General features: G+C 37.2%; 3 protein-coding genes across 3 annotated transcripts; 2 read left to right on the top strand and 1 right to left on the bottom strand.

Moving 5' to 3' along the window:
- Positions 1-1,250: 1,250 nt before the first annotated feature.
- LOC103963300 (nardilysin-like) lies at positions 1,251-9,907 on the bottom strand. The gene is made up of 19 exons (XM_009376106.3): positions 9,561-9,907; positions 9,037-9,112; positions 8,901-8,947; positions 7,999-8,111; positions 7,312-7,385; positions 7,077-7,172; positions 6,852-6,971; positions 6,001-6,234; positions 5,420-5,568; positions 5,088-5,244; positions 4,761-4,913; positions 4,202-4,581; positions 3,571-3,720; positions 3,275-3,457; positions 2,711-2,914; positions 2,501-2,607; positions 2,219-2,372; positions 1,832-1,953; positions 1,251-1,687 (listed from the first exon to the last, which is right to left on the bottom strand). Exons 1-19 carry the CDS (start codon positions 9,897-9,899, stop codon positions 1,444-1,446), a joined length of 3,102 nt encoding a protein of 1,033 aa, XP_009374381.2. The 5' UTR covers positions 9,900-9,907; the 3' UTR covers positions 1,251-1,443.
- Positions 9,908-11,431: 1,524 nt separating this feature from the next.
- On the top strand, positions 11,432-14,954 carry LOC103963301. The gene is given in 6 exon segments (XM_009376108.3): positions 11,432-12,847; positions 12,850-13,038; positions 13,279-13,823; positions 14,057-14,244; positions 14,454-14,520; positions 14,665-14,954. Coding segments are annotated over 6 exon segments (2,199 nt in total). The 5' UTR covers positions 11,432-11,676; the 3' UTR covers positions 14,704-14,954.
- A 939-nt stretch (positions 14,955-15,893) lies between these two features.
- On the top strand, positions 15,894-16,514 carry LOC125468494 (non-specific lipid-transfer protein 1-like). The gene is made up of 2 exons (XM_048564308.1): positions 15,894-16,225; positions 16,323-16,514. The coding sequence occupies exons 1-2, from the start codon at positions 15,924-15,926 to the stop codon at positions 16,330-16,332; spliced, it is 312 nt and encodes a 103-aa protein (XP_048420265.1). The 5' UTR covers positions 15,894-15,923; the 3' UTR covers positions 16,333-16,514.
- The last annotated feature ends 10,086 nt before the right edge of the window (positions 16,515-26,600 follow it).

Here is a 26,600-nt window from a genome sequence, read left to right as displayed (position 1 = left end):
AACAGTGAGTCTCGATAAAAACCTTGCTAGAGATTTCAGCCCGAACGAAGAGAAGAAGAGCGTTCCCACCATTATAGATTATAAATGATTACTATCGTTAACGAGAAAATCTAAAATTACATCAGGAGTTCCTCAAACCAAACTACCGAATTAGTTAAAGTTAAACCCAATCTAACTAACCTGTATGCCACCTTGTACATCAAATGTAGTCTTCCAATGAGTAAAAGGATTTTTATTCTTGAAGTCTTTAGTTGTGCACTTTCTTTTCCTAAGTGTATGCATCAAGAGATCTTTTAAAACATGAGATCGAAAAAACTTGAGTCGGGTTGTTATTGTCACTTGATAATACTAATAAACAGAACATTCCTTTAACAAGATCGCATGCTTCATATTTTGCTAGTAGAACATTTTTAAGTGTCACTTTTTATTTACGCTTTGTCAATCATTAATATCATCCGATAAAACATGTAATTTAATTACATGAATGTAATGTATTTTGATCTTATTCTAAAGATCTTCTACTCCAACACAACAAATGTCATGGGTTTTCATTAGCCTCGTAACACCATATAACGAATCTAGCAAAACAGCAGGAATTTGAAAAGGTTTGAGCCACAAAACTCTTTTTTTACCTTTTTTAATTCTTAATTTTTTGTCATTTTCAATCATAATTCTTGATCAAATGTCGGGTCGAACATGATTGTGAAATATCGACAAGGGAGCATAGGGATTAAATTATCTATATATTACAGTTAGTTAGGGGTCTCTGAAAGTGCCCTTGACAAGGACTTGTATTGAGTTTCTTGGAAAGAGAATAGACCTTCACATCAGATTTTGATTGGGAAAATTAAGAAAATGGTCTTAATCAGAGCTCAGCAAGGACCCTACAAATTAACAAGCTCCTAGATGCATCTCAATCAAATAACCCAAAACCCTACCATGTGCATGTCAAACCAAACTTTGGAAATTTGAACCCAATACAAATCCTCAGAGATTTATGTAGCGTCATCTTATTTATGATTTGGACCTCTTATGTTAGTGACATGTTTAGAAGCCGAGAAACTTCCTTGCATCTGGAATTGTCACATTAATGATATTTCAAGCCAATCACGCACTGTAATACGCTTCAACCTCTTTCGGGTCAGTGTTGCAAACCCCAAACACAAATCCGCGCAATGGCTTTTTCTGTTGAACCTGGACTTGTAGGAATGCTTCGTGGTCAAGGATCGAAGAATCAGAGCAAGAAATGATTGGCATCACAAATTTCACTCTATTCAAATGAATGTAATTTTACATCTATAATCCAATTTTCCCGTAAATGTTTGTAATTTTAACTTTGCTCTTCCAGGTGATCATACAATCCACCTACAACTAGTCAAAACTGAGGCCTTCAGTGTTTCTAATGGATCAATTTAATCAAGAAATCAAAGCTGGTTCATATTTTCAAGAAAGGCTAGGATAGAACTTAGATGACTTCTTAAATGTTGCAGGGTCTTCGATGGCTTGGATAGATTTCGGTTGTGCTTCCGCCTCTTTCGGGTTAGTGTTGCAACCCCAAACACGGATCGCTAGTCTACGACACTTGGGAGATGATTGTTGCAAATACATTTTGTACCAGTTGATAACGTCCTTCTTGTGAATACTGCTGAGTTCTTCTGCTTCTCGTTTTGACAGGTCGAACATATACCTGTGATCAACATGTATTGAGTTAGAATGAGCATCGAATCACAACAATTAGAAAGTTTAAAGACACAAATCTGTTTAACAGAATGATGTTTGAATGCAATCTTTGGAAATTACAATCTGGACAAACCAAAGAGGATAACAGCACCTTTTATCGATAATCTGATTCCAAAATCTATTGGTTTCATATGTGAGGGACGGGTCTTTCTCCAATAGCTTAGCAAGTAGTCCATTTTTATAATTCTCAAATGATTCATCATCAAGCCCGTCCTGCAAATGTCAACGTATTGTCAGTAACTGAAATTGCAATGCAGAAACAATGATCATTTAACTCAACTCATCGAAGTAGAAATAACACGAGGTCAGATCCAAGCAAAGTTTTCCACAAACAAGAATTTCCTTATATTTAACAATAGGAACCTCAAATTGCAAAATTGCATAAGCACGTCAGCTTAGCATAGCACAATAGTTATAAAGCTTATGAGATGCTTAAACGAGCAGAGCATTGAAATAAGAGGGAAACTTGACCGCTTACCAACAATTCTTGCAGACCAACTATAAAGTTATCAACTCTCCCTTGTAAGTAGATTGGGTCGTACTCAGACGATTGAACACAGAAACAAAAGCCAAGTACACGGTATGTTACCCGTGGGCTACACTGGACAACATATCCAAGCTGCTCCTTCGTCCTGTTCCCAGAAATAGCTAACAATTATATGAATATAGATTCAAATATATTAGAAAAAATTATTATCAGATCCCAGATTCTTTTGCTAGCCAGTATGTAAGTAAAAGCACCAGCCTCAAATAAAATCACCTTAGTTGATTGAAAAGTGGTTCCTCCACAATTTCATCGAAAAGATCTATCAAGGATTTCAATCTGACTGACTCAATCCCTGCTTCTTGCTCAATTTGAAAATACAGCTGCAATATGAAACCACAACCAAGAGAAGAATATCAACACAAGACAAAGAAAGTACATCTTCATATAGGGAAACCACTCGAAAATGTATCCATTTTGAGTTACCTCAATCACAGAGTTCGTTTCTGACTTATTCTTCACATTGGAATCTCTAATCAGGTTAGCACCAGGAGGAAGACAAATAACATGCTCTTTATGCCTCAATTCGATAGGCAGTAGTGGTACGGTAAAAGTCAATTTAAATATATTTGACAGGGTAATTGCTTCTTCTTCTAACAAATTTCCATGGCAAAGGCCCTCAATGTATAGCTGCACATATTGAGGAGAGGGTAAGATGAAAGCAAATGCCTGAATTAAACTAATTCTAAGAGACTTGATAAAAAATTAAATAAATCTAAAAGCAAATGTTAAAATTTTTTTTATTTTAAAAACAGTCAAAATTAACTATTGGGTTCACATTTGGCAGCCACTCTCCAATTCTCTCACCAGAACATACCACTCTCCACTTATCAAGTTACATATTACAGTGAAGAATAAGAGGCCAAGAAGCCTGAACCGCATGAATTTCTCATGAAAATAGACCCGGCTGGAGGATGATGTTGAGAACTTGAGTTTCATGAACTGACAGCAGTAACCTATAACAAATATACATATTTGTGCGTATTGTACCTGGGAACAGAGCTCGGGAATGAATGACTTCAAATCAGAAATAGACAATTCATTCAAAACATGCAACTTCTCATCTGCATCATAAAAAGTTTGACACAGAACTTGCAGCCTTAAGTATGATGAGTGACTCAGAGGCTTCATATTGGTGTTCTTTAACGTTCGCTTCATATCTTCTTTAACATCCTGTTAAAGTGTGAATTAGCAATGGACAAGCCAAAAGAAACAACAGGGTATGCAAAATTAAACTTAAACCAGGCATAGAGTGGAGTGATGGAAACGAAAGGCAACACACATACCTTAAAACGATCATCAGTCGGCACGAAACTTTTGGCTGTTTCCAAAACTTTTGACAAGAGAGCTGGAAGTTTATCATTAAAACCATAGACCTTCAGCTCCAGTTTGTCATTGAACATAGATACAGAAGTTTCCAGCTTGGCAACAGTGGCCTGCACACAGAGAAAAAAGGTGCTCAGTACAGATTTTAGATGCATGTTTTAAATGAAAAAAATAAGTTGGGCATGTCACTGAGGATAAAAAGGACCTATATTCGTGAAATACAGCATCAACTAAATAACTACACTGGCAGCATAAGTTAATATTTTTACAACCGAATTACTATACATTGAGAATATTAAAATGAGGGCATTATGGATAAGAATTACCATTTGTAGTTTCTGATTTACATAATGAAAAGATAACTGAATATATTTTGTTTGGACAATTAATTATACCGGTTTTCTAGTCTGTATCGTAAGCCACTATAACATCCAAGTCCCTCTACAGAACAAACTTGGACAGAGACTGCAGAGATATTCTAAATAAACTTAATGGAACAAGTGTTCCCTAAAATGTATTCAAGTACATAAGAGTTATCAGCTATCTAAATTGAAGCACAAAATAATTAGTTATAAAGGACAAGACATGAACCTGATAAACAATCTCATTCAGCGCATCCTTAAGAAGGAGAATATATAGTTCAGTCAAAACACAACTCTTCAGATTAGCATATCCACCCTTCAGATTGATGCGGAAGTATGTATTTGCCCGTGGAAATTTAAATGAATAATCGAGCTTGTACCAGAACTTCATCAATGGTTCATCAATTATACATCTTGGATAAGATATATTTGCAGGATCAAGGCATAAGTTATCAGAGCGGATCGAAAAATCACTAGGAATGAACTCATTCTTTGAAGGTAGATACAATGAGTCATCAATTTCTTGGGGATTCTTCCACAAATCCATCAAAGATGGAGATATATCTTCCTCAGTATAATGTGACCCAAACCAAGGCTCGCACTGGAAATCTGAAACAGTTCGAGAAAATAGAGCTTACATCAATATTAGAACACATATAGAATGGGACAAACAAAAATTATTGTTACGTTCATCCTCATAAATACTGCAAGATGGAAACAACACTTTTTTTCTAGGTTTTTCTTCTACTTTCTTTTTTTTTTTACATAAAAGGGCATATGCGATTTACCTTCCGACTTAATTGAGGACTTTGATACCACATCAACCCTCATGTTTTCTGGCGTGAAGAAACCAAGAACATATTTTATCAGTTCGGCATCCCAAATCTTGTACACATAGTCCCCATAAATAACGTTCTCAGCTGGATACAGTAGTAAATTTTCTGCAACAATAAGATTTTACAATATTAAACAGGTCATGAATTTGGGGATATCCTTTTGGCTAAGAAAAACACAGAATATAGATATCATAAAGAATCTTTTATGGAGTAGGGATACTTTCAGTTAGGTAAAACATGACCAAGGAAAGATGTACAATTTTGCTAACAAAAGAAAACCTGCAAGTTCTGCAGCATAATCATCTTGGGGCTGCTCCTCTGCGAATCTAAAATCCATATTCCCAATATCTTGAAGTTCCCTAAATATCCATTCTTGTGGAGACACTTGACGCAGTAACTTAATGTACTGGTAGACATAGCAAATTATTTCGAAAATCTACAAGATAAGCATCACATATAGCAAATGAGAAGTAATAAAGAAAAAAGCAAACTTTGCTCCACAGTTACTGATGCTTACAGTAACTGCGCATGTAGAACATATTAAACTATGAATCTGTGAAAATTTATCTTCTACCAAAAGATTCTCTACAAGGATAAACTTGAGATGCTACCTTTTCCAATCCAGAGTCAGTGAGGTGTATGGACATGCGGAAGACATAAGCCACAGAAGATCGGTGCATCCCCTCGTCCCCAACACCAGCAGACAAAGATGTTGCCCACCCTCTGGTTTTGAGGTAAAAATGCAAACTTCCCCGGCCCTCTGAAAACCCCATAATTTAGTTCTCAGAATTTAAGGTCATAATCATGGCATAGGTGGCCAAACAGACTAAACCCATTGTGAGATATAATAAATAACATGCAATGTATATGAAATGCAAAAGCAACAAAATCTAATGCAGAAAAGCAATGACTCTGACAGATACCTTTCCAAGGTGAAAAATTATCAGTGAGACGCAAAGTGACAGAAGGAACTGAAGGATTTAAGCTCCGCTCAAATAAAATAAAACTATATCTTACTATCAAAGTTTCAAGTGACGTCTACTCTAGGAAGTTGTAACTGCTCCTTGTACTAAAAAAATTGAAAACTAACAATTCTAAACTTTAACATTTTTTTTTTCCTGCTAAAGAAATTTTTGTTCTCTGCAGAGGAATAATAATCAACATCAAATTAAGTAATAATGAATCAGATTACCATGCCCAAGTAGATGAGCTAAATAATCTTCCGGTTTCTTCAAATAGTCTTGATGAAGACATGGAAATGTCCACATAAGGTTGAGTATGTTAACATCTCTAACAGCCTCTAGCCTGTATAGTTTGCCAACTTTCCAGATAGGACCTTCTGCCTTGAACTCCAGTTTTACTTGGGGGCCTTTCTTGACATTACCATACAATTCCACAGCCCAATCCTCAAGTACATCAAGAGATTCTGCAGCAATCAGAACTATTATAATTAGCATGAAATATATCTGATATATAAGCAGAATAAAAATATTCTATTTGGTTGGTTAATTGTACACATCAATGATTGGACAGGATGACAGGAATAGTTTTTATTTGATACAGAAATCAAACTACCAGCTAAACATCATTCTAGTAAATGCAGGATTGAGACCCTAGAAAATGAGCTTTATGGCAAAACCACACCATTTAAAGACTGATACCAACAATAATTGCATCTTCACCGCTAATAGATAAATTTTTGCCAATAAATATTGCCAAAACAGCTGTATCACCAATAAAGCACTATGAATGACGAAATTCCAATGTGTAATAGACTAATAGTGAACACCAGTATCAAACTCTACCAGTTCAAAGAACAATCATCTACAGAACAGAAACCCTAAGTAGACAAGTAATGTGATTGAAATCCACCAAGTCAAATTGAAAATGTTTCATTATTTCCATTCAAGCATGCCCTGTGTTGTGCATGATACAAAATTGATAGGTTTTAACTAACATTCATTCCCCCAAAAAAAAAAAAAACAGTAGAAGAAAAAAGAACAAAGAGCAGAAGAAAAAAGGAAAGGAAAGGAGTATATTCACCTCCACCGATGACAACTAGCTTCATTAGTCCACCATGGTAATAATCCTTGTACAATTTTAGTATTTGTTCTCGCAAGTTGATCCCATTTTCCATAGCATCAACCAAGCTCTTCTTATTTCCTTTCAAGCAAACATAAAAAAATTGTAAGAGAGAGAAAGAGAGAGAGAGAGAGAGAGAGAGAGAGAGAGAGAAGATTAAGATTGCACAATGGATTAAAGTTTTACCCCAAGAGAACCTATTAAATGGGTGACCAGTTGCGGATGTATGACACTGAATTTGTTCAAGGCGGCAAGAATCATTCTGCAGAACCTGGTTAAATTCTGCATTCCATTTTGATTAACAACAAAGAAATACCATTCAGCATTAGAAAATTTGCACTGAGCAATACTGTAAGCAAAAAGCTTGGATACTTTTTAAGAAACGTGGAAATCAAGAACCGTAGGTAAGACATGCATGCACCTGAATCTATAGCTTGTACCTCTCGCTCCATCGCTTCAATTTTCATTAGAGGTGAAACAAAGAACTGGGAAAATCTGACAAAATAAAGAGCCATAATGAATACAAACCAGGTTTCTAAAACAGAAATTTTGAAAGAGAAAAATATAACTAGAGTATTCTATACTAAGGGCCAAGTACATCCTATTAACTAAATGTATTGCAATTGGAACATATCGAACACAGAACGCTATACTGGGCATATTAATTTAAAAACTATTTATAAATATTTTTTATCCAGTGAAACAACTATGGCGAGCCAGATATTGAGGAACCAAAAGGAACATATTGCTGGACCTTATGAATCTGAAAACCTCACCCCCATAGTTCCATTCCAACATTTTTTATATGGTTGTGCACTGCACCCCTAAGTAACATCACTAGCATGCATTCAGAAAATCATAAAAAATAAATAAATGACACATAATCTAATGATTTAACCTACACTTTTCCTAGCCATATTGCGTTTTGAAACAAAAGTATGACAATCATAGATATTTTCAACTACAAATGCTGAGGCAAATGCAAGATTCAATGTCAATGCATGAAGCATCAATAAAACCTATAGCCTTGTTTCATTGACCAAAATACATACTCAATACCAAGGACTTCAGCTTATAATATTCAAAGCATGAAGAGCTCAGAGTTTACCTTCTCAAGGCACCCTTAAGAAACTCTGGCTTCACTTCAAAATGGTAGCAGGTATGCTCTGCTTCTGTGTATGCATTTGATGAACCTCCATGCTTGGACAAGTAACTATCATACTAGCAAAGAGAAGAGTCAAAACGAGTGGCCACAAACAAAGGCATACAGACTTCTCCTATTTAACTTGAGTGAAATTTTAATAAATGTTGTAGCAAGTAGAACAGATTACTTTTAAATATCTTTTTTACAATTAAACAATAAGCAGAAAAGAAGATAAAAACTACCATAAACAATTTCTATAATAAATCTGAAATGGCATCGATTCCTATAAGGTTTAAGTCAAAGGGCGACCCCAAGCCAACAAGACTTCCCCGCTTTGCGAGAGTTAGGGGCCAGGGAACGTTACGCAACCGCTTACCCTTACTACGCAAGGAGGCTGTTTCCACGACTTGAACCCGTGACCTTTCGGTCACAAAGGAGCAACCTTTCACAAATGACACAATCATAGGCTGAATTAGTTGTTCCATACAGCCTGACCCATCTGCGAGCAGGTGGGCAGCAAAAGAACAAACAAGTCCTCCCACTCACATATACATAGAACAAGCATGCTGGTGATGCTTTTTTTTATTTTTTTTTTTTTTTATTTTTTTAAATTTATATAAGAAACAGAACTAAGCAGGCTCATGATGTTGCTTATGGACGAGTAAATATAAATAGTGAGATTACATCTAGCAATCTGTATTGAGGGAAAATTCATGCGGCGTAACTATTTCCATACACAGTCAGTACACCTCATTTATGGTGCATAGCACAAAGGATCATGTGCATCTCGAAGTGACTTGCGAAAAAAAAAAACGAAGATAATTGGCACCTAAAAACTGAAAAGAATACTCCAAGTACAAACAGACCTCATTTTCATCTGGAAACTCTGTACTCCCCATGAAGAGCATGTGTTCTGCAAAACATTCGACATGTCAGTAATGCATGCCTCAACATTCAAAAGTACATCTTTTTATGAAGCATGTAAGCATGTGTAACACAAACCTAGAAAATGCGCAAGCCCCTGTGCTTCAAAAGGGTCGGAGAAGCTTCCTATTCCAACGCACATCGCTGCTGCTGCCTGCAAATACGACCAAACATCTTCACATAAATCAAGTTCTGCTAACCGGGCTGAGTAAAAATCATCCCAATCATTAGAGTAGAATAAAGACCAGTGCCATTCTCAGTACTTGGAATTATACTATCAAAGCTTCATCATTATTTTAAATGAAATTTGTACGAAGGTACCAATGGTCGATAGCTAAAGATTATCAGAAAAAACAATGATGGTGGAATCTTGAAGCAGTAACCAAGTAAAAGTTCAAAACTTGAAGTTACTATAATCTGGAATCAATCATTCAACCAAAAATTCATATTGTTTTTCAACCTAAAATCAATTTGTTAACATTGTAAAACCGATTTCATCAAGTTTCTCCAACAGGGTTTTCACTTTTCAATCAAATTAAATCGAATAAACTTGAATGCGAGATGGGCAATTTCACAATTTCAATGTAAATCGAAATACCAACTTTCTTAGTCTGAGAATCTCCTCCCTTCCCCTTATTCAGTTCACCATCTCTGCCTTCCGCTTCTTCATCTTCATCGTCATCGTCCTCTTCATCGTCCTCTCCTTCACTGTCTTCCCCTTCCTCTCCATCCCCGTCGTCCATATCATCATCTTCTTCTTCCTCTTCAGCTTCGCTGTGCGCGACGTACTTGGAGTTCTCCGGCGGCCCTTCTGGGTAAATCTCAGGATCGTGAACGAGCAATGCAGAGAGGCCGTTCTCGAGCTCGATTAACCTGTATAATCGTCTGTCATTCGGGGACTTTATTATGATATCGTCCGATTTGAAAGTGCAGCGAGCCATTGTCGGAGAGAGAGGGAGAGAGTACGGAGTCGGCTGAAGGAAGCTCTCCGAGTTCTCTCCACTGCTATGGGTCTTGACACTCAGTCGGGGTCTTGGAGCAGCTTGGAGGAGGAAGAGCACGATCTCAACTCGGGACGGGGGTGGAATTTATTCCTTTCATGTGGGTGCTTCAAGGTACTTTATGTTATTCCGTCACACATTCCCTAGGGTTTCAATTGCAATTTTGGTAAGTTGGATAAGTCAGCATGTGGTCACTTTGCATTGAGATACTAATTATTATTTAAGTGGCTAATGATATCGGTTATTTGTGCGTACGAAATTTTCAAATCACTATTATTAGTTCATGTAAGGAGACAAATGACCATCTTATTATCATGATTGGTGGAGATATTCTTACATTATTGATTAAAACTATTTCGTATGTGAAATTGAATGTATGGTCATGATTGAAAATTAGATTTCATGATAATAGGATATTTTATTGTCACTTGATGTCTCTGTAAGTCTTTCCAACTCTGAAAAAAAAAAAAAAATTATGTAGCGCAACCACGAGCTGTTTTTTTCTTTTTCTTTTTTATAAACAAAACCCTAGCATAACTATTTTGTAGGGGTGGGTTAGGTTTCAATCTGTTCCTTTTTTTGCCAAAATCGAAATTTCAGTTCGGTTCAATTTTATTTGGTTCGGTTAAATTTCGGCTCGGTTTCAGTTCGGTACCTTTTTTTTTATAAAACCTAATTTTTTTTTTAATTTGAAAATTGGCCTATGCTCTACAACTTTACTCACAGTTTTTCCATTTCATAGAAAGTAAAGGAAGAAAAAAAGTGAAAGAGAATGAAGATGTAGAGAGGTCGGGTGGGGAGAAAAAAAAAGGAAGAAAGCAAAGGGTCAGATGGGGAGAAAAAAATGGAAGAAAGAAGAGGGTTGGGTAGGGAGAAAAAAAAAAGGACTTGGATTATGTGTTAATGGTTGGTCTAAAACAAAAGCTTAAAACTTGGGTCTAAACTTAAATTTGGCTTGGAATATAAACACTCAAATATAAAATAAATAAATAAACTTAATTATATTTAATTCGGTTATGTTTGGTTTGGTTTTTGAATCACCGAAACTGAACCAATAACTTTCAGTTCGGTTCAGATTTTTTTGGTTTCAGTTCGGTACTTGGTTCGATTTTTTTCGATTTTCGGTTTTTCCAACCCACCCCTACTATTTTGTAGTGCTAAAAATAATTGCATATTAAGATAGGGGAAGTGTTATTGGTACTCCAAAAATTTCATTCTAAACTCTTCATAAGTGTATTTTTCTTTCCAAATATAGAAAGTGTGGAGTGTAGAATGAGATTTTTAGAGTGCGAATAACAATTCTCTTGAGATAATTGAAAGAAGGAAAGAAAAAAGAAAGACTATGAATGAAGCCCAAGTTAAGTTAGAGGTCCAAATTTTAAGCTCAAATCCGAGGCCTAATTTACAGTGTCTTGGCCCACACATGATACAAAAAAACCAAGCAGATTATAGACAGTAAAATTCGTCTAGCATCATCACAAATAGCCCCAAATTCAAAGCTTTAGGACGTTCACGTTCGTCGTTTCGATGATCAACTCTCACCCCTTTCAAAAATTCCAATCCCTAACGTTTTTCTGTCGCTCCCAATTATTGCATCGAAAAAACCCTAACTTCCCAAATAAGCAAAAGCAGCGTGCTTCAAGACCTTCACTTTTCAGTCTCTGACATTCAATTCTCTTCCCTTCTCGCAGAATTAGGGTTACGATTGCCTTGTTCAATGGACTCAGACGTCGACGTTTCGCGATGGGTCATCGAGCTCCTTCTCCGAGACCGCGAGAAGGATTGCATTGCCAAGAGGGTCCTCGCAGTCGCACCCTTCTCCGACCAAGACTATCGCTTGAAGAAGACGGTGCTCCTCCGAACCATCGAGTGCGAGGTATACGAAGCTTCGGTCTCCGAATCGATCCTCGAAACGCTTGAAACGATTGAGGATTTGGATATCAGAGAAGGCATTTCCACCACGGAATCCATGAAAGCCGCCTACTGCGCCGTGGCCACTGAGTGTACGGTCAAGTTCTTGGTGGGTTTTATGGGAAAGCCTAGTGGGAAGTACTTGGAGGCCGTGGATCGCATTTGGAGAGGGAGGGTTAGGGTTTTGGAAAGGTCTGGGAGGAGCCAGCTGGTATCGGCGGAGTTGAGGCATCGAATGGATGAGGTCGAGGCAGGGGTTTGGGATTTGAGAGTGTCGAAGAAGCTGTCGAGGATGAACACGAGGAATGATGCGCTGAGATTGCTTGCAGTTTATGTGAAAGCAGCTTTGGCGTTGTTGGGACCTCCGTTTATTACTTGGGCTATTAGATTGAATGTGCCCAAGGAAGTTGCTGACTTGGAAGCTGATCAGATTACAGTGGCCAATGAGGCTAATGTTGGTTGTGGGTCTGAAGTGGAGGGGCAAAAGAAGAAGGGGGCTTATGCGGGTGACGGGCCTGAATTGGAGGTACAAATGGCGAATGGGGATAGTGTGGGGGCAGATGTGTCTGAATTGGAGAATCAAATGGCGAATAGGGCTAACGTGGGTGGTGATGGTGGGTCTGAATTGGATGCTCAAATGGCAAACCAGGCATACGTGGGGGTGCGTGGGTTGGATTTAGAGGCTGAAACGGAGAATGAGACTACTGTGGGTGGTCGGTCTGATATGGAGGTGCAAATGGAGAATGGGACTGATGCGGGTGATGGATCTGAATTGGAGGAGCAAATGGTTAATGGGACTAATGTGGGTGACGGGGATCAATTGGAGGAGCAAACTAGGAAGGAGGCTAATGTGACTGGTGACTCTGAATTGGAAGCACAAATGATGAGTGGAGCTAGTCTGGTTGATAGGTCCGAGCCAGAATCACAAACTGTTAATGGGACTAATGAGGGTGTTCGGTCACAAGGCAGGCACAAACTACGAATGGATCTAATGTGGGCAGTCAGTCTGCATTGGAAGAGCAACCATTGAATGAGACAAATTTAGTTGATGAGTCTGAATTAGGTCCCATTTCAGTTGCAGTCCCATTGAAAGAAGTTCGGGCAGGGAGCTTGCCTAGTGCGAATGGGGAACTGGATCTCAGTATTGACCATACCACGAAAGATAAAGGTACTTTTTTTCATTAGCAGAGATTAAGGTAATTTTAGTGACGTTAACTTATGTGCGTGGATGGTGAGATTAAGGTAATTTTAGTGTCATCTGTTGTTCTTTTAAGTGCATGATCTTGTTCTGGGTTGTTTAGCGTTGCCAAATATACAACTTGCCAACCCGCGCATAATATAGTAATTGCAGACTTCAGTTTCGAATTATCATATTTCTGTTTTTTTTTTTTTTTTTAATTTCTTGTAGAAAATCAGAGTGCTGTGCCTAGACACAAGCACCTTGCTCATAGACGCACTAGAGGACCAATTAGGATTGGGGATGCTGAAGATTCAAGCACAGAGGTACCAAATAGAAAATTTGGTTCCCTTTCTTCCCCTGAAGTTAACAAAGCACAAGAAGCACTTAAATCCAGTATTTCAGAGCTCCAAGAAGTAGTGACTGATCCACTTCCAGATGCATTAAGAGTGTCCGAGACCGTAAGATCTGGTTTGGCAGTGAGATCTGCAAATCATGTCAATGGAAATGTTGGTGCAGATAATCCATCTATCGAGAAGGGTGCTGGGCCTGTTCAATCTAATAATGATAATGTCGGAAATCTGCCATCCAGACATCAGAATGATCCTCAATCTAGTGGAATAGAAAAGGATGTACCAAATCCGCCTGTCGACCAGGGAGGCACTGAGTCTGTTCAAACTGATGCTGCCAATCTTAGAAATGCTTCTCTCAATAATCAGAATAACGTGGCTCGTCCTAGCTTGATGGAACGTAATAGTACTGCCTGTACTTTCGAGGTATTTAGTTCACGCTGTTTTTTTTTTTCATTTTATTCGAGTGTGAGACCTGATTTGCTTTTGTCTTTGGCAAGGGGAACATAACAAATTCCTCATAAACGTTTTACTGAATCCATGAGTTTCTCTGCTGTTAGGTTATTTTATTCAGTTTGTATTATGGTTTATTCCCTCCTGCAATTTTGTGGTTCTGGTTGCATAAATTTGTACTCCATGTTGAAAATTGTTTTTTTCAGTGGGAGGACTCAATAGATACATCACAAGAAGGAACAAAGAAAGATGCAGGCAGGCTTCACCTCCCGAGCCCAAAGAGGACTGCTGTTTCTCCATTGAAGAAGTACGGGAATGTCAAATTGACTAAGAGAAGAAAAGTTAAGAGATGGAGCTTATTGGAAGAAGAAACCTTAAGGACTGGTGTACAGAAGTAAGTTGCATTCTTCTCTCTGGCCTCTTTTTTGTTTCCCTGTTTTCCCCCTCTAAATTTCATGATTTAGATGGTCATTTGGTTGGTCCTGGTCTTGAGTCTTGACAGAATACCTGTCATTACAACTTGACTGGATAAGTAGGATCTGATATTAGTTTGAACATTATGTATGCTTCTGAGTCTCATTGTTTTGGTCGTTTTCACTGAAGGTATGGAAAAGGGAACTGGAAACTTATCTTGAATAGCTACCGCGATATATTCGAAGAGAGAACTGAGGTACCCATGTTTCGTAATATATTCAATGACTTTCACCTATTCATAAGTACATTCCGTAAACAAGTTTGTCTATTCATCTGAAATGTCTCTACTTCATCAGTCAATATTGTGTCTTAGACTTTTGGGGTTACCATGTCCTTCCAGGTTGATCTAAAGGACAAGTGGAGAAACATGGAAGGGTAGCGGCACCTGTGAATTGTCAGCTCGGTTGTATTTTGGTCATCTGGTACCTTATCGGACGTGTACATTAACTTTTTACATATTTGTACAACTACAGGATGTGGATGAAAGATGTTTTTTGTAGTGTCCTTTTATCAACTAGTACTAATGTACGATAGTCTAGTGGTATTTTTTTTTTCACTTGTAAATGAGAGATTTTAGGTTTGACTCTTATGACGTGTTTGATATTGAAACATTATGTGGCTTGACCTAAATCGTCTGCTCCTTGGTGTAAATATACCAATAAAAACAAAGTCTTGCTCCACTAAGTGGAGTCGGCTATATTAATCCTAGAAGTTCATTGTGCTCGGTTTTGTGTCCCATTAAATCAATTTCTATCTCACTTTACTTCGGGAGTTCAAATTTTGCCACTTAACTCTTTAAAACTTTATTTTTGTTCCAATATGTACGATTTATATCAAGGAGTCGTAGATATGAGGTGGTGTTTAAATAGAAGAACTCTGAGAAATAATTGCCAAAGCCAAAGAAAGAAAAATGCATATGATGAATTAGAATTTAGAACTCGATGAAATCGAAATCGGGCTATCATCGTTTTGAATTTTCTTGCCAGGACATACCCACTCTTCTTCTTCCATCAGAAAAGTCAGAAGGAAAGAACAAGGAAATCAAGTAATTTCAGATACAACAAAAACAGTAGAGGTAGTTCCGAAAGCTGACACTGCCTCGACTATTTTATCAGCCTGACAGTACCGTGCTGTAATTCCAACCTTGCGTTGGTGACACCGGGATATTGCCGAGTAGAGGAAGAGATACGGAAGCTTCATTTTTGTGGAAAGTGTCCCATCTCTCTTTGTCCCTTGGCATGCATTTCTAAAACAGTCTCGGCCATTTTCCCTCCTCAAGTTCCTCCCGGAACCCTTTTGTCGACATGATCTCACTCGATCAGGACCCTTTGTATTTTTCTGCACTCATTTTCCGGCCGTGGGTCATTCGGTGCACGAAAATTTGAATTTTCCTGCAGCCCCTTATGTCCAATGCTAACAGATAATCAGACAACGTTTTGTCACACACGTGATTGCAAGGCTCTCCAGTATATAAGGGCAATTAACATGTGTGTTTCCTGCCCAAACAACCTAAAGGAGAAAATGTATTAACTACAAATCTAGCAACTTTGGCAAGGACCTGCGGTGTCTAGGGCGGCATTCACGGTGGTGCTATTATCGATGCTTGTGACTGCTCCTTACACCGTTAATGCAACGGTAACTTGTGGTCAGGTCGTCACATTACTCACTCCATGCATCCCCTTTGGAGTGTTTGGAGGAGACGTGCCGCCAGATTGTTGTGCCGGCATAAAAGGCCTGCATGATATACAAAACACCGCGGAGGATCGAAGAACTGCGTGCAGCTGCATTCAACAAGGGGCTGCAATGATTCCAGGGTTAGATTATGACCGAGTTAACACGCTTGGGGATCGATGTGGTTCTCCTTGCCCCTACACAGTTTACCCCTCTACTAACTGCTCCGAGTAAGCCTTGTGTTAATTTATACACATGCCCGTTTTTGTTACTGAATTTTACTAGAAATTAGCATGCTAACAATACATGGATGTAATTTATTTGCAGGGTAAATTGAATAATGCCTTTGAAATCAAGCTTCCTGGAAGACTATTCCTCAAAATCTAGCTACAAGAAGGGTCACTTATTGAAAGCACAATGCTTTATTTTGTCGCATTCAATTATTAATTATTTGATCGAACAAATAATTAATTATTTGAATATGGGTAATGGATCGTATGTAATCCAAATTATGATAATAAAAACTCTTTCTTTCATTTTACTATACAAACGTTTCTTTAAATAATATTGTTTAAAAGAGCTGTTATTGATGCTTTGTTAAGTTTTTACGTGTTTGAAGTGCATGATGATTTTTTTGAATTGTCAATAATAGACATCATTGTTCTGTTGCTTCTGCATTTGTTTTAATTGTGAAAATTATATTTACATAGCATTTATAATTTTGGGAAATGTAAATATTATTTCTACTCAAACGTGGAGATGTTTCATGTGATTCCTCTCTCACTTCACGTTGTAGCTTTCTTCTCTCATTCTTTTCAACTTACGAAGTCCGCCTCATTTAGATGTAAAATAAATAAAACGAAAATGTAAATTACATAATTATGTACATCTTTCAATCAAGATCGATATTTTATTTTCAAAGTTGAAACAAATTAAATCAAAAAGATTGTACCGTTATGCATTTAATATAATTGTTAACCAATGTTATGTAACTGAAGGATTTTTGTTTTCACCAATTTGAAAACAATAGGTTATTAATAGAAACATTAAATGCATGTCCAAACGGTCAATTGAAATAAATTTGGAATAAAAACATAGTAAGAAAAATTCATTGAATTTGTAGTATAAAAACTTAATTTGGAAAGTTAATGTTAAAGATATGGTCAACAACTGTTATACCAAAAGAAAATTAACTTGAATAAAAGAATAAAAAACGAAGGTAATTAAATTGCATATATTTGGTATTTAGCATGCAACATGTTTGTTCCAATTGATATATTAACAATTACACTGTGGCTCCCCAATAAACAAAAAAATATTGGAAGTTTTGGGTTCGATGTTTAGACTGGTGAGTTTGCTTGACTGTGGCCACGAGTAGAGTTAAATTCTCCATAATCTTTCCAGACCCGAAAGGGTTGCATAATCATAGTTTGCCACAAGTTGTCCCCCTTTTGTAGGAAAAAAAAAACACTAAGAATTGGAAAAAGAATTGATCTAGAGTTCAATGCAATCGAATGGACGATTTTTCTCGATAAGGCAATGAGACTTGCTGAGAGTACATGGATTCTTGCTAAAAATAAGCTTACTTTCTATCCTTCACACCCCAAAAGTGCAATGATGATTTATATATTTTTTTTACAAAATTATTAAAGTCACAACTTTGAAAAAAAAAATATTGGATAGAGTATTGGGTTTTCACACATTCATCCTAAGTTTGAACACTTTTCTCTTTTAAATTATTGTAATTGTTTCGAACCCTTCTTTAATATTTTTTTATTTAAAAAAACCTAACTTTGAAAGAAAAATAAAAATTAAGGAGTCTTCAACAAATTCACTGTTGATCACGCCTGATCTGAAAAGGAAATATTAATAATCCTTAGCATATCCCTAATAGTTCAAAAGTGCTAATTAACCTTCAACAAAATCATCTCTAAATTAAATGGTCATTAATTTCCTAGATATACACCATTCTCCCTCCACAATAGCCATCACATATATATACATGCTAATATATCATGGCTGGTTAAGTGAAATAGTACACAGAAAAAAGCTGAAGATTAGAAGATGGCCATAGCACGAGCGCTGGTGCTTTTCTGTATTGTCACCTATGCTTTAAGCACAGGTCTGTGTAATACATATTTATGTTCATCAAATGGTGGAGTAAATTTATATTATATGTGATAGCTTTGTTGGTTTCATTAACATATTATATGGTCATGATCGGGGTCACATACTTTTCAACCAAACATTTTGACAAATTTTCTTAGAGCTCACTCTGTAATTTTGTTCAAGAATGTGAATGTGAAAGTGAATGTATGTATTTCAAATTATCAATCATTTCTAGATCATTTGTGTAATAAAAAAAAAATGCAAAACCATTAAGACATCCATTTATAGTGAAGAAAACAGACGGATTCAGAACACAAAATGATTGCCTTTAATCCAACGATTGTATAGTTTTGGATTTGGCTGATTAGGGATCGTAAGAAAGTGTATCAAAACAATGTAGGCATGGTTTGGGTTAATTTCTGGTCTTGTTTTGTTGCTAAGGCTAGGTTTTTAGAGTCTTTTTTTTACCTTTTTACCCAAGAGCGGTCAAAAGAATTACTAGATAGGAATGGGGAGAGACAGAGATAGATGTGCTGTGAACTTGTAGAATGTTTTGGGGCATCTCTTTTTGCATATATAGATCCTGATGGGTAGCATCATCAGCGAGGGCCTTTTTCGTTCTAGTTTCAATATTGTTCTTGTTTTTTTTTTTTTTTTTGTGTGGGCTTTTTTGATGCAATTGGATATAAGCTGGGTCCAAAACACCCGAAAACAAAGGAAGAAATTAAGATAATACTAAAGAAATATACTGAGAAAGATAATACAAATGCAAATAACGCTGAAACTGTGACAATCCGTCCTAAATTTTACGTTTTTATTAATTTTAGAAGCGTGAGTTTATGAAAATGCCCTAGAGGCAAGGACTTTGACTTCTGTTGATCATTGGTTAGAGTGACGTATGACTTATTCTTTCAGCATATCCTCGTAGTACTTGCCACTACGAACGCATAGGCGAAAGCTGTTTGCGAGTCCGAATTATAACGGTATAATTACGGACGTTTGAAATTGGTTATTTAAAAGTAGTTAAATTATTTGAACTCCCACATTGTGAGAAGAATAACTAATCAGCCTAAAGTAAAGAGAAAAAGGGACCAATCAAATTAAAAGGGATGGAGGACCAATGAGAAATCAGAAAAAGATGAAAAAAAAAAAGGGAGTAGCCTTCCCGTCGACCCACACCCACTGCGAGCTTCCATTTCCAAGGCCGATTCCAGCCAACTCCGATGGAGATTTTCGATGCCACCACCATCTTGAAGCTCTCATTCCCCTCTACAAAAGCCACCCATGAACCACCTTGATTAACCACAGTATGTGGCGGTTTAAGGCCATGAAAGTCGACGAAAATCAATAGTACTCCGACCAACTTTTTCTATTTTCCGGCAAAGCGGCAAAGCGATGGCCGATGCCACCACTTGGGCTTTGTAGCCCATCATCCCAGGAGAAAATCCCAACCAATCTTGACCCCGTTGGACCACCGTAGACGACGAATCGACGTCGGGAAGTTTTAGGCACCTACCGGCTTTGTGGGAAAAATTGACCCCCTTCCGTCCACTTTTGGACTTTATGGCAGGTATGAAAGTTGTTCCTCTCTTTGAGATCTTCATTCTTGTAAATTTTGGTAATTTTTTGAAATAGTTGGATTTTCTTGCGAGTTGGGGCTGCCGACCGCCACCCATGGCGGCGCGTGGCCAGTGGGCTGCCAATGCTATTTTTAGGCTATGTGAAATGTCTTGAATTTAGTCTTGATATTTGAATGACGTAGGTTGATCGTTGGAACCTAAATTCTCTACGATACGTTATTAGGTATTTATGTGAATCGACGATCCAACCGTTGGATCGTCACCAAACTTTGTTACATTGTAGTACATAATATTTGAAGAATGTAGGAACTTACGGATTAAGAATCTACGTACAGATCTTTCCGAATTGGATTTGTAAGTTCATAAAATAAAACGTTAATCACTAATCAGTTTTGGGAATTGGCGAGGATCTAACCGTTGGATCGTAATAAAATTTTAGTTTGTTATTCTAGAAGCATAATGTGGATATTTAGAAGTACAGATTGGAAATCTGGTATGCGAATCTTCCGAATTGAGTTATACAAGGTTGTAGACCTTACCGTCGATCAATGATCGACGGTTAACTTTTGGTCAATAGGTCTTAAATTATTCTTGAAGGTTCTTAAATTATCAAATGGCCATCAACGCACTACATGGCCCAACTCCGACTTCCCAGTTAGTGCACCTGTAGTATGGGCCCCACCTCTATGAGTTGTCAGGAACGTGCGCTCACGCGCATGTGTTTGCCATGCCCCTGCAAAAAAAAAAAAAAAAAAAAAAAAAAAAAAAAAAAAACTCAACCCATGGTTGACATCATGCTAACGTCAGCATGACATCAGATGGGTCGGTTCCTCACTAAGTGCATTCTGGTCCAGCCTAGAAGCTGGGGTGGACTTTGGGTCAGCCTATTGCGCAGGTGGAGTGGGTTTTTTTTTGCTTGGGGGGGGGGGGCGGGGGCTGACCTAAAAATGGACTTTGGCCTAGCTTATTTGTTAAAGGTGGAAGTTGACACACCTCGACCTGGAATGTCCACTAGGATTTCGAATATAGTTGTGTTGGCTGACACTTGGAAGGTGACAAAGCTATAAAGTGTAGTGATGTGGAAAATGTGAATAAATTTAAATCTAAAAGTGGCTAAGTATAACAGTACGCTATTAAGCGGGAATGAACCAATATCACATGTGAAGTCAGAGTATAAGTAAAGTACAGTAGTGTAGGTTAAGAATTATATCATCGAAGGTAATCATCTATATCAAGATTTAACAAGAATCATCGTCGATACGAAAGCTCAGCAATAAAACCTGGAGGGGCGAAAAACAAGAGTGAGTGGGCTTAAAAATAAAGCTTTGCAAAAACCTTTTCGAAAACACAATAACCCCTAGCCGTAAAACAAGTATAGTTTCCAAAATATACATACTCCGTATAGTATGAAAATACTTACCATAGCCAGCTGTATTTTAAGAATGTCATATGTCACAACTTCCGTAAATAAATACCTAACGTCTGTAATCACATATTCTCGCATAAACAAACATATCATTTCGAGTGCTCATCGACACATGTTGACACACGAGTTCATGCAGAGGTATTCTGACATGAACATGACTCGGTGTAACAATGATATACGCTCTAATACTACAATCATGTGATGACTGGCGCTATGTGCAGCACATACAAGTCAGAGTTGCCTAATGCAACATGTACGATAGGATTGGCACCTACAATGGATCCAAAGTGAGCGTACGGTGCGATGTGCACATACATGTGAAAGATTGGCCTTGGCCCGGACGAGTACCAACACCAGTGCAGCAAACGATGAGCAAATAATGTAAATATAGTCATGCCACAATGATTCGATAAGTCTAGTCAACATCACATTATTCATAGCCATAAATTTAACTAAGACATCCCGTAAGAGTCATAATGATTTCCTAATTCTCTTCGTTACGTCATTTCCTATAAATATTAATTTAACTACGACATTCATATAGAAAATTCATCACCAGATGTATATATGGAAACTAAGCATATATGTGTGTGTGTGTGTGTATATATATATATATATATATCAAAGAAAAGACCCGCTCATAAATCATGTCGTCGAGTCGAACTCGCCTAGTAGCATCAAGAGTCCTTGCAATGTGTTTTGCCTAAAAATGAAACCATTTATGTAAATATATAACGTGTTAATGTAAAAACACGTTTTCGTACAAAGTTGGCTAATAAAATAACTATTTTAAAATGGTCGAATTTCAGAAAATGAACGGCGGATATGGGTTCTGCACATCGAGAAACCTAAGGAGGGACCTTGGGTTCCTCCATGCACCGCACACGCTGACACCCTCACACTTCCATGCGTGCCCACGTGCCTGCGAGTACAAACATACTCGCCATCTTCACGAAGCACAGATTCGGCCTGATTTCTAGGCCAACTTCCAGAGCTAATATCTAGCTTAATGCACCACCAAAATCTATGATACAAAAACCAATTTGAAGCTAGAAATGTGGGGAACAAAATCATGCCATCAAGTTAAGGTCGATGTTGGCCAGAAAAATGGCTTGAAATTAGCCAAGTGGTCACGGTTCTTCAGTTTCCAGAAAACTGGAAGTTTCATCTCGTCCTTTTTGTCACCACACCTTACCAAAACAAGTTTAAAACCTTAAGATCATTTACAAACAATGAAAAAGAAGGGGGAGAGAGTGTTCCCGAGGCCCATCTTAGTCGTGGATGGAAGAAACTCATCGGAAAAAGTCAAACTCAAAACAGAACCTTCCTCGGTCCATTTTTCCCTCGTCATGTCAATATTGTATATCATCAGTGAGGGCAAAAGGGCAAAATAGAAAGAAAAAAAAGGGGATAAAAAGTTGAGAATGAGGGTTTTCGTAATAGAATAGATAGATATATATGTATATGTATATGTACTATGTATGTGTGTAATGTGGTTTTGTCTACTATTTCCCAATATCTTCAATCGTGTAAAGATCTTTTATGTATTAGTCTATGGATTTGAAGTGGTTTGGTTTGACTTTAGGCTTTAGGAGTAAACAGCAAACAAAGGACTTCAAAGAGTCACTTACTGATTTCAAAGTGGCCAAATGCGTTCAGATAACAATTTTTTTTTTTCCTTTTTGGATAGAAGCAATAGTGAAGAAGAGGATAATCAAATCTTGGACTCAAGTGTAAAGGTAAATGTTCTTAATCACTTGAGTTTATAAGTAAAAAGTATGTGGGTATTTCAGGTAGAAAAGTTTGTTCGGATGGAGCTTTCATCCAGAGTCCAAATATCATCTCTATCTAAGTAATCCAATTATGAATAATTTAGAAATTTAATTACTAATTTTAGATGAACCTTGACTAACCTATTTTCTGATTCCTCAAAAGCTTGGTAAAAGCTTTGAGAAAAGTGCAATTCCGTTTATTGCCATTCAGGTCCGGTTTCGTAACCACGCCATATATAAGTGAAATGGGACGTGACTAATGGAGGGTCTAATCATGGGTTGGCAACGTATTAGAAGGTTTACATTGACACTTCGGGATCCTGCTTTTGGAAGAGTTTAAAGCCCTTTAAAATGGTTGTTTGATAAAAGTGCTTTGAATGGAAAGTAGAAACACTTTTAATCACTTTTGATCGTTTGAATGTAACTAGATCGCATTCAAACGGCTTGACATTTTTCGCCATGGCTGTACTGGAATTATATTGCTCACGTCGTTTCGGGTGTCCATATATGTACTCCTTTGTTTGGAGCACTGGAGGTAGAGATTAACAATGGAAACAAGGTAATTAGGTGATGGTTTGAATTCTTGTGCGCATTGTTTGAATTTTGAAGTCTTTTCTTTCCACTTGTAGAGAAAAGAAACAAACCTGCACAACATGGGACGTCGCTAAAGGAGGGTCTAATCATGGGTGGCAGTCGTACTTTTTCGAAGAGCTAAAACCACTTTCGTTTTGAAAAATGATTGTTTGGTGAAAAATTTAGGGCAATTAGGAGAAATGATCAGTTTTTAAGATTTGATACGAGAAATGACCAACTTTTTTAGTAATGACAATATTTCGATCATATATTAATGACTAGAGTTATGCACTAACAGATAAATAATTATACAGTTAAGAATAAAAAGTAAAAGTATCGTTAATTAATTAATTGGTGAGTCCCCCATGATTTAGCAGCGTACAAGTACTATTACATGAAAGGGACTTAGAGCATTTCTAGTGAAGTCTTTAAATAAGGACAATCACTACGTAAATTGGGTATAAAATAAACATAAGACAAAATGAATCTCCAATGAAGCGGAAAGTGAGTGTGAAATCCCGTTGCCGGATTTTACTGTTATAATCTACGTATTTGTATTATTAAGATTTTATATTATTTTTCGAGAATTTTTATTGATTTATTTGAAATTAGATTTCAATTAAACTAGTTACGAAGAGTGAAGTTTGGAAAATTATTATTTACTCGTTGGCCTTTCGAGGTCACAAGTAACGTTTTCGAATAGGTCTCGAAGCCACGAGCGCTTAGGCGTAAGCCCTTTACGAGTCCGGATTATAACGGTATAGTTACGGATATTTGTAATTGTTTTACTAAACTAGTTTTAAGTTATTTCAACTCCTACTTTGTGGGTATGAGGCCAATCAGATATTTGGGTTAAGGGGCCAATTAGTTAAATGAGGGAAGTGACGAATCAGATTTTGGGGGAAATGGTTAGGCAGTAGCCAATCAAAAAGGGAAGCAAAGAAAAGAGAGATTTTTCCCCCTTCCATTTCCGCTGACCGTATACCCACGACAACACCTTCGACACGGTTCTAATTCCGGTCATTTCCATCATATTTTCAGGTGATCTTCAATCATCCCACACCTGCAACCTCTTTCATTACCCCCCATCTACCATCTCCACACAATTTCGAAGGAATTTTAAGCCCAAAAATGGCATATACCGTGCGGGTGCCGGAGGGTTTTCACGGTGATTCCACCGTTCTGGCGAGTTTCACCACTCACCACCACCCTTAATCAACTTCCTTTGAACCCAAGAACAAGACCCAACTGGTGGTTAGAGCGTAGGAACACCGAGGAAGTCAATTGAAGAATACCCACCTTAGGGGTCCGGCGGTTCGTGGCCAGTTTGTGGTGTTTTCCGGCCAAACTGGCCTTGGCCGCAAGTATAAAGTTTACTCTACTTGTTGAGATCCTTATTCTTTGAAATTTGAGAATTTTTGGAAAAAGTCGAATTTTCCGATATGTAACTTTGATTTATGAAATGCTGTTGGTTGAGTATATTTTCGATAAGATCTGTTACTTAAATATTCTAATAATTGACGATCTTACCATTGAATTGACACCAAATTTTAGTATGCTATTGTAGATATGGTTTACGGACCTTAGGGTATTACTAGTGAAAATTTAGTGGGCCTATATTGGTTTAATAGCGACTTGAATATATGAGACATGATTATTATCTTAATTTCTTATATTGGTATCAATTGTGATTAAGAATTGGTCTTATGAATATGATTTCTATTGAAATGTGATTTTATATATTTAGTCATAGACCTATGCTTATTAAATAGGATTTGGCTTGTGCATCGATGATGTTTGGGACATATATGTGTTTAATTATCTTTTTAATAATATGATTGATAATTATGATGAATGTTATGACAATTATGAGATTTAAATATTGTTTGATAATTATTTAGATATGATTACCATCTGTATATCTATTTGAACTTGGCATTCTACCTAGCATGAGATGAAGATGGAAGTCAGGAAATGAGTTAGATACCTTATTGGATTTTAGTAGAAATAGTAATTAAGGGAATTCTTTATGTTGTGCTCTATCTGACTTGATGCTGGTTGATATGTGGAATCGATAGCATGTATGCGTATAATTATGTTTAATGTGTGATGATGAGATAGCACCACGTAGTTGTGGTACATGGATGGTCCTGCTTAGTATATCCGCGATGGGGGGATCATATGTATTCAAGGGTGATCATACTTGGTATATCCGTGATGGGTGATCACTGCCTACGCGATAAGTTTTTGCCTATGGTCCTACTTGGTATATCCGCGATGGGGGACCATACACATTCTAGAGGTGATGATGATTAGTTGTACATGGTACATTTTTGGGCGATCATATTTGGTTTGGTTCCGTTGAGTGATCCAGAACCCGAGGTTGTTGAAGTTCGTGGAGTGGCCTAAAATTCTATTGTTTGGAGAAGTGGGCTTGGCCTAACTGTGTCACTCTAGCCTTAGTTATATATATATATATATATATATATATATATTTGTGTCAATGATTTTGAGAGTCTTGTGAATTGAGTTAGAAAAGATGTTGGACGTCTGAGTGACTCCATAGGGATTTTCTATGATTCGATTATGGTTTCATAAGATAAGAATTTAAAAGATATGAGAATGATTGTTATTACTTTAATCAAATTAATTAATTAATACGGCAAGAAAATGGTTTTGTGTTTCGTCGGTTTTTAAATATGATGTATGTTGTAAATTGTGATATCATGATGAGACATAATGATTTATATGTTGGATGGGAGAGAAATCATGTTTTCATGGGGGTTGGCTATGTAGCCTGAGTCCAGGAATTATATGTTGTCAGGTTATAATAAATGATTGAGGAATGCTATGCTTCTCTGCTTAAACTTAGTAGAATAAACGTCTGATTTTGTGATAGTGAACTACGAATGGCTTGATCCCAATTGAGGGTACGTAGGCAGTCTAACGAGGATGTTAAATGCAGCCATAAAGTATACGAAAAATTACTATGCAATTTGATTCTCAAAATGTGTTTTGCCATATTCTTGAGACGGGGTATGTGAGATATACGGGTATTTGGGTGACGTCATGTGTCGATCTTGGACATATGTCGGGATTGGAGTATGACACTTGGAGTCTAACGAGGAGGTTAGATGCAGCCATA

The sequence above is a fragment of a genome, unplaced genomic scaffold (genome assembly GCF_019419815.1).
Source record: "Pyrus x bretschneideri cultivar Hongxiangsu unplaced genomic scaffold, Pyrus_bretschneideri_v1 Contig39, whole genome shotgun sequence".
Taxonomy (NCBI): Eukaryota; Viridiplantae; Streptophyta; class Magnoliopsida; order Rosales; family Rosaceae; genus Pyrus; species Pyrus x bretschneideri.
This window is presented reverse-complemented; position numbering and strand designations above follow the sequence as displayed.